This window comes from Mustelus asterias, chromosome 9 (genome assembly GCF_964213995.1).
Source record: "Mustelus asterias chromosome 9, sMusAst1.hap1.1, whole genome shotgun sequence".
In the NCBI taxonomy this organism is placed as follows: Eukaryota; Metazoa; Chordata; class Chondrichthyes; order Carcharhiniformes; family Triakidae; genus Mustelus; species Mustelus asterias.
In genome coordinates, this window is record NC_135809.1 from 108,179,142 (window position 1) to 108,192,560 (window position 13,419).

Below are 13,419 nucleotides of genomic sequence, written 5' to 3' on the forward strand. Positions count from 1 at the left end.
TGGAGCTTATTTTCCCCTAGGGACATACTTCCCCATCTCTTGCTACAGGGGAAGCTTATTAACTTTGCAGAATTTTAGGGGAGAATTTACTTCTTATAATCAGGATGCAGCACCAGCAGAGCAAAGTTATTCCACCAAGTCAATTGCAAGTTGCGCTCCAATATGAATTTCCTGAGCAAATTTTGTGTTTGTTTAAGTAAGAGGTTAATTGGAGACGACTTATCTTCATTTTGGCCACCTCGTATTAAAATATTGCCAGATCTGGAATAATGTTGGTTAAATACAGAACAAAGTATTTTGCTTGTTCTTTGAGATAGTTTAATTTCAACAAAGAGCAGCACTCCCATTGCTCCAAATTCATTTTCACACCTTGTGGCATTTTGCCAAAATATCTGGGGCAGGAATCAGCCATATAGCTCTTTGAGTCTGTGACCTGCCTTTTAATAAGATTATGGCTGATCTTTGACATCAATGCCACTCTCCCAGGTTAGCCCTACATCCCTTGACTCCCAAATCCAAGAACCTGTTGGTCTCAGCCTTGCACATGCTCAATGACTGAGCTTTCACATCCTTCTGGGGCAGAGAATGCCAAATACTTACAACCATCTGACTGAAGGAATATTTTCCTCAGCCTGAAATGGCCAACTGTTCTCCCCGCAACTACCCTGGCAAGTCTCTTCAGAATGTTGTATGTTTTTGTGAGAACATCTTTCATTCTTCTGACAGTATAGATTCATTCTATTCAATCACTCAGGAATCTCTGGTGAACCTTTGCAGCACCCACTCCAAGCAGGTATATCTTCCCATAGGTACAGAACACAAAACTGTACACAGTACTCCAGGTGTGGTCTCATCAAAACTCTACAACTATAGCAAAACCTGCTTACTTTTGTATTCCAATCTCCCTGGAATAAAAGCCAACATATACTTTCCTTCCTAAATACTTGTACCTACATGTTAACTTCTTGTACAAGGCCACCCAAATCCCTCTGAACACCGGCATTTAGTAGTTCCCACCATTTAAAAAAATACTGATTCTCTACACTGCCCACCAAAGTGAATAAACTCAAAAATTCCCACATTATACTGCACCTGTCAGCTGCTTGCCCACTTATTTAACCTATCTTTGCTCCTTTGCAGAGTTTTTGGGCTACATTTCCCCATGGGGCCTGGTGTCATCACCAAATGGAGGTCCCATGCCCTGACTCGCTGGAAGTGAGACCAGCATTGCAATCTTCCTGAAGGCTGCTTCCAAATGGACTCTTGATGCTGCCGGCTGCACCAGAGGGCTGGCAAGTCTGGAGCCTCAGTAGTCCCATTGGGAGAGGAGGAGGAGGATGCTGCTGAAGGAGGTCGAGGACAATGAGGGCAAACAAAAATGGTCCCAGTATCGATCCTTATGGAACACCACTTCGCAGATTCTGCCACACTGAATAACTATCCTTAACCCCATTCTCAATTTTCTATCTTGAAACTAGCTAATTACCCATTTTGCCACTTGCCCCCAACCCCACATTCTCTAACCTTATTTATTAGTCTATTACATTGTACCTTATCAGAGGCTTTTTAAAAATCTAGATAAACTACATCTACTGCATTACCCTTGTTTATGTTGTTGCTCTTTGAAAAAAAATTATATTTGTATTGTTAATACATACAAATTAAAAACAGTTTAAGATTTGAATAAAAATTCAGAATGACCTCTTTAAAGTGTATGCTTGCATAAGTGCAGCTTGATTCATAGCCCTGATCCAGCCATTCATATCCTCTTGTGTATCTGCACTGAAATAATACGTTCTCATGCCAGTGTGGTCTCCTTGTGAGCCAAGAATAGAATTCTTACTATAAATGTACGTCCTCATGCCTGTATGGGTAGCCTGCACAAGAATAGAGAAAAAAATGATTAGACAGGTATCAAAACACTAAAGGTACATTTCAGCAATGAAAGAGTGGTGACACAAGATTTTATTTCTTCATATAATCCCATAGAATCCCTACAGTGCAGAAGGAAGCCATTCCACCCATCAAGTCTGCACTAATTCTCCAAAAGAGCATCTTACCCAAGCACCTCCCCGCACTATCCCCGTAACCCTGCACATTTACATTGGCTAATGCACCATTGGACACACCATTGGACACTAAGGCACAATTTAATATGGCCAATCCACCTAACCTGCACATCTTTGGACTGTGGGAGGAAACTGGAGCACCCAGAGAAAACCCACACAGACACGAGGAAAAAGTGCAAACTCCGCACAGGCAGTCACCCAAGGCTGGAATCGAATCCAGGTCCCTGGCGCTGAGACAGCAGTGTGAACCACTGTAGTTTTGTGCTAATCTGGAGGGTAGAGATTGAGGGAGAAAAATAGATATTGATGCTGGTAATTGGGATGTTTTTGCACCTCCAAGTTAGTATAGTCACTTCACTTAGACCCTTCAGCAGCCAGAGAAGCATAACCCTCACCCACTTTGACTGAATTGGAACCAAGCTGCTGGGGGTGAGGGAACTCTGGAGAACCTACCACAATGGAATCTACTCTTCTTTTATCCACACCACATCCATAGCATTTTGCATTAATACTAATATTTCACTCCAAGACTACCCTACATTTTTTAAACATGGTATGCATATGAACTATACTTCCTAGTGCAAAGTACTTTAGATTTCCAAATAAATTTTAATACAAGCAGCATTCTAAATGGGCCACATTGAAGGAAATACAACACTAAAACAAGAGGAATCAGATCAGAAGGCAGCATGGTGGCACAGTGGTTAGCACTGCTGCCTCACAACGCCAGAGACCCGGGTTCGATTCCCAGCTTGGATCACTGTCTGTGTGGAGTTTGCATGTTCTCCCCATGTCTGCGTGGGTTTCCTCCAGGTGCTCCGGCATCCTCCCACAGTCCGAAAAATGTGCTGGTTAAATACATTGGCCATTCTAAATTCTCCTTCAGTGTACCCAAACAGGCACCAGTGTGTGGTGACCATGGGATTTTCACAGTAGCTTCATTGCAGATGCAAGCCTGCTTGTGACACTAATAAATAAACTTAAATGTATCTACTCATAAAATAAGCTAAAGAACATTTAACATATCACTGATACCATGCATCACCGGTCTCCAATGCGCACGTCATATTATACCAGAGGTTGAAAGTACTTCACTGTTAAGAAGAGACAAACATCTATTGTTTGTTTCAGTTTAACACTTCAAATCACAAACTTGTCTATGTAGGTATAATTTAATTCCTGTGAGAAAATTGTGTTGCCTGTTAGGTATAATACAGGCTGTTACATGTTCCTGAAACCTACAAATATATACTGGAGCAAAGGTTATCCGAGCTACAGACTTAACACCAGTACCTGAAAAATCTATGGATAAAACAAATTAGTGTCCACTGTGGCCTGGATTATATATTTGTGGGAATGATCTTAAATTTATTTGAAGTTCCATTGCAGAAAAGGAAAAACGTTCCATTCCTTCCAGCGCTAATTAAACATAAAACTGGTTGCCAAACAGCCCAAAAGAAAAAAGTCCAGTGTAATATGTACCAATCAATATTGTTCGAGGTGCAAACTAAGTACTTGCTCAGATCCTAAGAGCACTTTTTGCAACGTGAAAGTTAAATCATTTTAGATCAATTTTCAGTGTCAAGTGCTTTCAACTCACCCCAGCCAGGAAAAGAAAAAATTTCAAGATGAAGTAATTTTACAGCTGCAGTAATTACAGTCTGGCGCCTAAACAGCAGAAATGAAGAATTTGATCTCTATAAATTGCCAACTAGAAACTGCCTCAACTGATTAGAGTACATCAACAATGTCAGAGGCTGAAATAAGAACAGAATTTTATAAATACTGAGGTCAGGCAGCAGCTCGATTAGTATTTGTGAAAGGTCATCTCTTTCTGTTTTTATTTCAATTTTTTTTGCTGCCCAGAAATTGTGTCTCCTTATAGATGTGACAGCACCAACGAAAGCAGCCACAGTGAGTGTTATGTCAATCCTTTGAACCCAAGCACCAGGAAGATCTATACTTCAACTCCATCCATCTGCCTTAGGACTTATAATTTTCATACACGTACCTAATAAAAACCTGTCAATCTCAAGCTTGAAAATTTCAATTGCTCCAGCGGGCACAATAAGGGGAGTGATTGGCCTAGTTCTAATTTTTAGATCACCCCCTTCTACGTTCCCTAAACAGAGGAAATAAATTGGTTGTATTTAGTACCACAAGTAGTCTCACAACACCAGGTTAAAGTCCAACAGGTTTATTCGGCAGCATGAGCTTTCGGAGCACCGCTCCTTCATCACCTGATGAAGGATCGGCGCTCTCAAAGCTCGTGCTACCAAATAAACCTGCTGGACTTTAACCTGGTGTTGTGAGACTATTTACTGCGCCTATCCCAGTCCAACGCCGGCAACTCCACATCATATTCATTTAGTACCTGCATCAATTTATTGTTTTTAATGATCTCACTTCTCAACTCAAGTTTGTTAATGCTGATGGGGGTAGTATAGAATTCTTAGTAAGAGGCCCTTCATTTTAGTTTTACTATAATAAGTAGACTATGTTAAGGTAATTATAAAGTGCCTTATATAGAGTGAGAATTCACAGTGTGCTTGGAACAAAATATGCAAAGGTATTATAAACTGCAACGGTAATATAAACTTTATAACCACAAATTAACCAAGTATTATAAGCTTAAACTGTATTTTCAATATATATGTATTGTGCTCCTTGGCCAATTTTGTTCTGAATGCAGCATGATGGGAAACACAATGGTAGACAGGCCAAATTCTTAACACAATGGAGCGCTGCAAGGCAGCTTCTATTATCTGTTTTTGGATACGCGAAAACAATTTTAATAGGCCTGGTATGTAAGGGAGTGAATTTGTTCATGGGTAGCAAGGCTGAAGAAGTCTCACAATCCAAAAAGGAGGGGCCAGATTCAGGCAGAGAATGACTCCTTTTGCCAATTAAGATGCGCAGCTGCAAGCAGTGGCCTTCGTTACCAGGATTGATGTGGGTTAGGTTTCCTAGGTAATGGGGAGGAACCTGCAGGGGCAATGAGCTAATGATCTCCTATTCCCATTGACAGGTGGAACGTTATTGGCTAAGGTAATAATGTGAAACATTGTGATTGGACTCTCCAGTCTGATTGGCGAGGCTAGGCGGGATATTGAAATGTTCAGAATAATATAACAATTTTACAATTGCGAGATTAGCTCAAAGAGGACAGTCAACCTTCATTGACTGACTTTCTCCTGATGCGTGCATTAGCAAATAAATTCCTTTTCATTTTTTAACTATGCACTATTTTTGGGAGTCTATGTATTGGTTAAGTGAGGTCAATTAAATACAGGCACCCCAGTGGGACACCTCAGAAAATTCCTCTCACAAATGTGTACACATAATTTCAACCTTTGTGCCCAGTATCATTTGGGTAAATCTGAAAAGTATTGAGCCCATATAATACATTCTTCCAGAGTTGCGTTGCCCAGAGCTGAATGTAATATTCCACAGTAAGAAGTTTAACAACACCAGGTTAAAGTCCAACAGGTTTATTTGGTAGCAAAAGCCACACAAGCTTTCGAGGCTCTGAGCCCCTTCTTCAGGTGAGTGGGAATTCTGTTCACAAACAGAACTTATAAGACACAGACTCAATTTACATGAATAATGGTTGGAATGCGAATACTTACAACTAATCCAGTCTTTAAGAAACAAAACAATGGGAGTGGAGAGAGCATCAAGACAGGCTAAAAAGATGTGTATTGTCTCCAGACAAGGCAGCCAGTGAAACTCTGCAGGTCCACGCAACTGTGGGAGTTACAAATAGTGTGACATAAATTCTGATTCTAGGATCGCATGATAAAGACTCAGGAGGAAAAAAGCAGAAATATTTATGTGAAATAGTGTGACATAAACCCAATATCCCGGTTGAGGCCGTCCTTGTGTGTGCGGAACCTGGCTATCAGTTTCTGCTCCGCGACTCTGCGCTGTCGTGTGTCGCGAAGGCCGCCTTGGAGAACGCTTACCCGAAGATCAGAGGCCGAATGCCCGTGACCGCTGAAGTGCTCCCCCACAGGAAGAGAACAGTCTTGCCTGGTGATTGTCGAGCGGTGTTCATTCATCCGTTGTCGCAGCGTCTGCATAGTTTCCCCAATGTACCATGCCTCGGGACATCCTTTCTTGCAGCGTATCAGGTAGACAACGTTGGCCGAGTTGCAAGAGTATGTACCGTGTACCTGGTGGATGGTGTTCTCACGTGAGATGATTGTCTACCTGATACGCTGCAAGAAAGGATGTCCCGAGGCATGGTACATTGGGGAAACTATGCAGACGCTGCGACAACGGATGAATGAACACCGCTCGACAATCACCAGGCAAGACTGTTCTCTTCCTGTTGGGGAGCACTTCAGCGGTCACGGGCATTCGGCCTCTGATATTCGGGTAAGCGTTCTCCAAGGCGGCCTTCGCGACACACGACAGCGCAGAGTCGCGGAGCAGAAACTGATAGCCAGGTTCCGCACACACAAGGACGGCCTCAACCGGGATATTGGGTTTATGTCACACTATTTCACATAAATATTTCTGCTTTTTTCCTCCTGAGTCTTTATCATGCGATCCTAGAATCAGAATTTATGTCACACTATTTGTAACTCCCACAGTTGCGTGGACCTGCAGAGTTTCACTGGCTGCCTTGTCTGGAGACAATACACATCTTTTTAGCCTGTCTTGATGCTCTCTCCACTCCCATTGTTTTGTTTCTTAAAGACTGGATTAGTTGTAAGTATTCGCATTCCAACCATTATTCATGTAAATTGAGTCTGTGTCTTATAAGTTCTGTTTGTGAACAGAATTCCCACTCACCTGAAGAAGGGGCTCAGAGCCTCGAAAGCTTGTGTGGCTTTTGCTACCAAATAAACCTGTTGGACTTTAACCTGGTGTTGTTAAACTTCTTACTGTGTTTACCCCAGTCCAACGCCGGCATCTCCACATCATGTAATATTCCAGGCAAGGTCTAGTCAAGGTTCTATCTACTTGAAGCACAACTTCTTCCCTTTCATGTTCCAACTGTCAAGATAACATCCTTTTTGATTACCTTTTGTGACATGTACTAGACATCCAAATCCTTTTGCTCTGCCATCATTCCTTGTCTCTTGCAAATCAGAAAATATTCCAGTTTGGCCTTCTTGAATCCAAACTGGATTATCTCACATTTTCCTATATTGATCTCCATCTGCTGCAGTTTTGTTCCATCACTTTATCTGTTTACATTTCTTTGCAACTTTCAACTCCAATCTACACAATTTATTCTTCCTCCTAACTTAGTGTAGGCTGTAAACTTGGATGCACAACTCTTTATTCCTTTAACCAATTCATTGCTGTGGTGAAAATCTGAGGCACCAGTATAAATCTCTGGGGAACACATTCCATCCCTAGGTGCATTCACTTGATCCCGACTCCGTCTCCTACCTTCCAACTAATTTTCAAACCAATCTTTATTGATAACTCAAAAACAGCAGAATCGCCAATGACCCAGGTTCGATTCCAGCCTTGGGTGGCTGTCTGTGCGGAGTCTGCATGCATTTCCTCTGGCTGTTCTTGTTTCCTCCCACAATCCAAAGATGTGGTTAGGTTAGGTGGACTGGCCATGCTAAATTGTCTCTTAGTGACCAAAGATGTGTAGGTTAGGGGGACTAGTTGGGTAAGTGTGTGGGGTTCTGCGTTAATTGGATGAGTTTCGCATCGAGTATTCCAAGAGTCTGTGTTTCTTTCAACTTTATCCATAGCCACTTCAAGATTTTTCATTCAGCCTTTCTCTATGTAGTAAATTTTATCTGCCATTCCTACACATATTTTGTCCAAACCATTTTACATTAAATGTTTGGTTAACTCCAATTTCACTATCCTTCCTATTTTGGTATTTCTAATAGTGATGCAGACTCAAAGGGCCGAATGGCCTACTCCTGCACCTATTTTTTCTATTTGGTTCAATGCGAAGTGCAGAGGAAAGCAGCCTTAAGATTCCCATTTCACATCACTGATGAAGTTGTGACAGTGGTGCATTTGCCAGACTGATGTGTGTGTAATCAAGCAGCACGCCTTTGGATTATTTCAATCTTATTTATATCTCTTGCAATACAAGGATCCCATACACAATTTGCATACTCCAGGATTAGATGCATAAATATATGACAAGCTACAACTCCTGATTTTTTTTTGGTAAGCTATAACTCTTGATATTTTTGTTGCAAAACCAAAGATTCCTCCACAGAAATTGAGGAACCCGGTTTGCTTTGGATGTTATCTGCTGAATGTGAAAATTGTTTTTAAGACGAATCCCCAGGTGCAGTTGTGCATTTCCCTGTTGGAGAATTTGATGACGGAACTTGAAGCTATCTGCTGGTGACACACGATGTAGCATTTTCTGGCATTGAATGCCATTTCCACATTGGTCCTGCCATTTTTGTAATTCCAGAAGATCATCTTGCTCTGAATTGAAATGATTTTGAGTTTTCGCTAATGCGTAGAAATGCATTTGCCACAGTTTTACCCAATCACTTAATCTATCAATTTTTCTTTGTAATTATATGCTTCCATGTACAATGCTGCCTTATCTTTGTATTGTCAGCAATTTGGCTTTCTTTGTGATTAAGTTCCTCACTCTTATTAGGTCCCTGGTTCTTCCCCTTTTTCTTGTGAGCGCTCGTGTGTTCGACTGTGACAGCAGAATTTTACCAACCACTATGTGGCAAGATTGGAGGAAGGATGGCTGGTAAAATAGCAGGGAGCCGTACCCAGGAGCTCCTCAGCACAGACCTGCCAGCCAGGTTTCCCAGCAGCGGATTGGCAAAATGTTGTCAGTTTGGCGACAGTGGGTTGGCCCACTTTTGTGTGGGGAGCTCACCAGGGTCAGAGAGGCAGCCAGGGGGTTATTGGAGCTGGAGACAAACACTGCAGGCCTGAATCAACCACTCCCCTCCCTCCCCCTTCCCCAACCCTTTACTTAGCTGTCCATGGACACCTTCATTCAAGGCAATGTCTGAGCAGTGATCATCTATTCCACTAATCAGGCCGACAGCATCAGAATTTTTTGCCTGCTATCCCTTTGTGGATGGCTGGCCCACAAGCAGGCAATTAGAAAGCCAACCCTGGAAAAATCATCAAGCCAATCACATTGCTGAAAAGTGGGGGCTCAGGACCCACATTTAATCCAACACCAGGATCCCACCTTTTACCACCAGAAGTGGGTGGTAAAATTCAGCCCAAATATTTGTTTAACATTTCTGTCACTTCTTCATTCCAAATTATAATTTCTCATGTCTCAGTCTCGAAGTGACCCACATTCACTTTTACCATCCTTTCCTATTTTCCACTTGTAGACCTCTCATTGGGTTAGCTTAACTCACATGCTCTTTGCTCCGTCAACGCTGGTATCCAAATTCTCCCAATCGTCAGATTTTGTACTTTTCTTGGCAATATTCATAAATTTCATAGAATCCCTAGTGCAGGAGGTGGCCATTCAGCCCATTGAGCCTGCACCAACAACTATCCCACCCAGGCCCTATCCCTGCAACCCCACATATTTACCCTTCTAATCCCCCTGACACTAAGGGGCAATTTAACATGGCCGATCTACCTAACCCGCACATCTTTGGACTATAGGAGGAAACCGGAGCACCCGGAGGAAACCCACGCAGACATGGGGAGAACGTGCAAACTCCACACAGACAGTAACCCAAACCGGGAATCGAACCAGGGTCCCTGGCACTGTGAGGCAGCAGTGCTAACCACTGTGCTGCCCTATCCTCAAGCTTGATACTTCACAAAGAGTAGATCTCTTTAACCCACCGAAGGTTTGCATTTTTAGACTTGTTGAGAATCATGAAATACATCTTCTCCTGTTCACCATTGCTCACCTCTTACCTTTTAATCTAATTTCTGAATCCACCGATCCTTCATACATATACAATTGGATTTACTTAAGCTCAGTATTCTACCTTTGGGTTATGTACATCACTCTCAACTCAATGTGACATTCTATCAAATTGTGACCATTCTTTCCCAAAGGATTCTTTACCGTGGGATTACTAATTAACCCCAGTTCATGACACAAAACAAGATTTAAATAGAAGCACCTCGTCCCTGGTTGGCTCCGTGATGTATTGTTCGAGGAAACTCTCTTGAATGCATTCCATGAACTCATCATCAAAACAACTTCGAGCGATCTGATTTGTCCATTCTATAGAATAAAACCTCCATGGGTACCATCATTGCCTTTATTACAATCTCTTTAAATTGCTTCATTAATATTCTGGCCAACACCATGTACTGTTGGGGCTATGAGGTCAATAAAATATTCCCACCAGCTTATTTTGATCTGCTTTTTTTACCCCCTCCACCCGTACTAATTCTACTTCCTACTCTTCCAAGTCAAGATCCCTCCAGCCTCGCATGTTACCTTTTCACCTGATTTGTAAATAAGCTACTACTAAAGACTCGATAAATATGGGGCTCAGAGGAAACGAGATTAATTAATTGCATGGCATAAAACTGTAACGTGCCTCCGCTGCTGGATTTCTAAAAATAATTGACCCAATCGTTATTTACAAAACAAACTAATTCAACCGTAGCAGGCATTCGGTTTTGTGAAACATTTTACACAACCTGCAACAACGTTTTCCATTACCTGCAACTATCTCAGAATGCAATTATAGTCATTTATTTCCTTGAATTCCCAACTCACTTACATTCATTGCTACAAATATATTCAGTCAAACTGAAATCATACATCTAATTTCCGCACTTCTTTTCATCTGTAGGGAAGACAGCTCTAACGAAGCAAGGGGGAGGGAGGGGCAGGACATTCTTAAATATTTATTTGATCTGAACTTTGTAGATCAATTCAAATTCAGTTTGAAGTAAAAAATAAATAAACCCTGAACAAAACTGCAGCCGATTTCAAAACACTGGATGTGGGAGAAATTGGCCGGGGCCTCTAATTGAATTTGATGAGTCCCAGCAGCATATGTGCCTGTGTGTGGATGCTACAGAGGCTTGGCTGCTGTCCTGTGAGATCAAGTAGCCATCCAGCATACAAAGACCAAACACTCGGGTGAGATACGAGAGGTATGCTGGCACCCATGGAACTGTACCTGATCAGGAATTAGCTTTAAAGAGTGAGGCACATTCTTTTTTAAAGAAATCATTAACGTTTTTGCATTGAAGAACTATTAGTAACAGTAAGAAAAAGGATCATGGATATTTTAAACCGATAAAAACCTACTAAAAGCAACACAATGCACAAGCATCACTTTTCTTTCAGGAAAAAGTTCAAACTATCTAGAAAATTCCTAAACTTTTCTTTGCTTACCTGCTCCATGCCTTCTGCCAACATCCACTGCTTGTGCTAATAACATTCACCGTGTTCAATATTTGATAAGCCTTTGCCATGACGTTACAAGCTGACCCAAACTACAACAACGATGCCAGGACATTTGCATCCTCACTGATGGTAATGGTCTTTTCATTTCCCAATAGGTTGCTTCTACCGCATTGTCTTTGGCTCTGCAATTTCTTCCTGCACATCATTTAGTAAGCTGGTCCACATTGTGTACTTATTGAATGCTGGCAGCCACCTCACCCCATTGCTACAGCTAGAACTGCAGCAAAGCTCCGTTCCCCTGTACAACAACTGGCGCTTGTCCTGTAATCCCGTACAGTTAAAACTAAGCTCCACAGGGGATATTGTTAACATGAACTGACAGTCATTCAGAAAATTACAACCAAGGTCAGCAGTCAATTGTGTTTGAGCTGTCGCTACTTTTGTTATAATTTCAATACTTTTAATTTATTTTGGAATGAGCACGATTAATCTTTCTAATTGCATTTGCACAGAACAAAACGCATTTTTATCACTCAAATTACAGATTAGATTTCTAAAATCTACTCAATGTGATGCAATAGTAAAAACATACAAGCTCCAAACTGTATATAGATGCACTGTCCTGTTTCAATCTTGAAGGCTAAATTATATTACCATAATCTCTTGTTTTAGCCAATCTTATATGTTCGCTGAATGAAACCATTTTGCCTCCCCTCCCTCCCTTTAAAAAGAAGAAGTGCTGATGAGAAACGACATAGTTAGCGACTGCGTCATCCCGGACACAATGGGCAGTTATCAACAATGAAATCTGCTTGATCTGATGTGCAGGATCCAAACATTCACTTCACAAACTGAGTAAAAATGCTGAATGAGTATTCTAATAGAATGCCAACATGAGTTCAAAAGGGTCATCTGCACCCGAGTTAGAATGGACTGTTTCAGGATACTTGATCTCCTGCACGCAAGAGGGGGGGCTAAATGGCCTGCTTCTGTTCCTATGTTAGTCCTTCAAAATAAACACAATCCATCATAGATTTTCAACTTTTACTTTTAAGAAAAACTCAATCGTTCAATTTTAAATTGTCCCACTTTAAGTTTTATTAAGTGTCACAAGTAGGCTTACATTAACACTGCAATGAAATTATTGTGAAAATCCCCTTTTCACCCTGCATACATTAAACCAATATACCTGACTACAATCAGACCAAATGTCCATCACGCAAACCAGCCTCCCATCCATTGACTCTGTCTGCACTTCCCGCTGCCTCAGAAAAGCAGCCAGCATAATTAAGGACCCCACGCACCCCGGACATACTTTATTCCACCTTCTTCCATTGGGAAAAATATACAAAAGTCTGAGATCACGTACCAACCGATTCAAGAACAGCTTCTTTCCACTGCCATCAGACTTTTGAATGGACCTACCTCGCACTAAGTTGATCTTTCTCTTCACCCTAGCTATGGCTGCAACACAACATTCTGCTCTCTCTCTCCTTTCCTTCTCTATGAACAGGATGCCTGGTCTGTATAGTGTCCAAAAAAAACAATACCTTTCACTCTATACTAATACAAGTGACAATAATAAATCAAATCAAATGGAATGACAATTTGTAAGACTCGCATGATCCTCCGCCCAGCCTAGGTAATGCACCCGGTAGCTTGAAACGCACACACACCCCTATGTGGGAACAAATGGTTGGAGGTATGTACTGGACAGGTGCTCACATCTAAACCACACTCACCCAGTTTGCAGCAACCTGCAAATACAAAACCTTCAATACCAACATAACTCAGTAGAAAGACTGGGGTAATAAATTTTGATTTACATTAGTCAGCCTGAGCACTATTACATCAAAAACCAAATAAGAAACTGTGGATTATAAACGATCAAGAACAAATAGACTGAGTTGTACAACACACTTCTTTTGGTTTTCCAGGAATGACTTTTCCAAGAGATTTGGCTGCCCTGGAAGATGTAGCTCCTTCTGTTCTTTTGGACCAATCCCAACTCTGACAGCTAAGTTCACGATC

The 13,419-nt window shown here is 41.5% G+C and overlaps 1 protein-coding gene across 2 annotated transcripts in view; it reads right to left on the reverse strand.

Moving 5' to 3' along the window:
• The window catches only part of plekha7b (pleckstrin homology domain containing, family A member 7b), a 467,762-nt gene that overhangs the window by 110,641 nt on the left and 343,702 nt on the right, over window positions 1–13,419 (reverse strand). For both annotated transcript variants that reach the window (XM_078220764.1, XM_078220762.1), the window contains exon 9: window positions 1,702–1,877. In XM_078220764.1, the coding sequence (XP_078076890.1) occupies window positions 1,702–1,877 (176 nt within the window). The remainder of the gene's footprint in view (window positions 1–1,701; window positions 1,878–13,419) is intronic.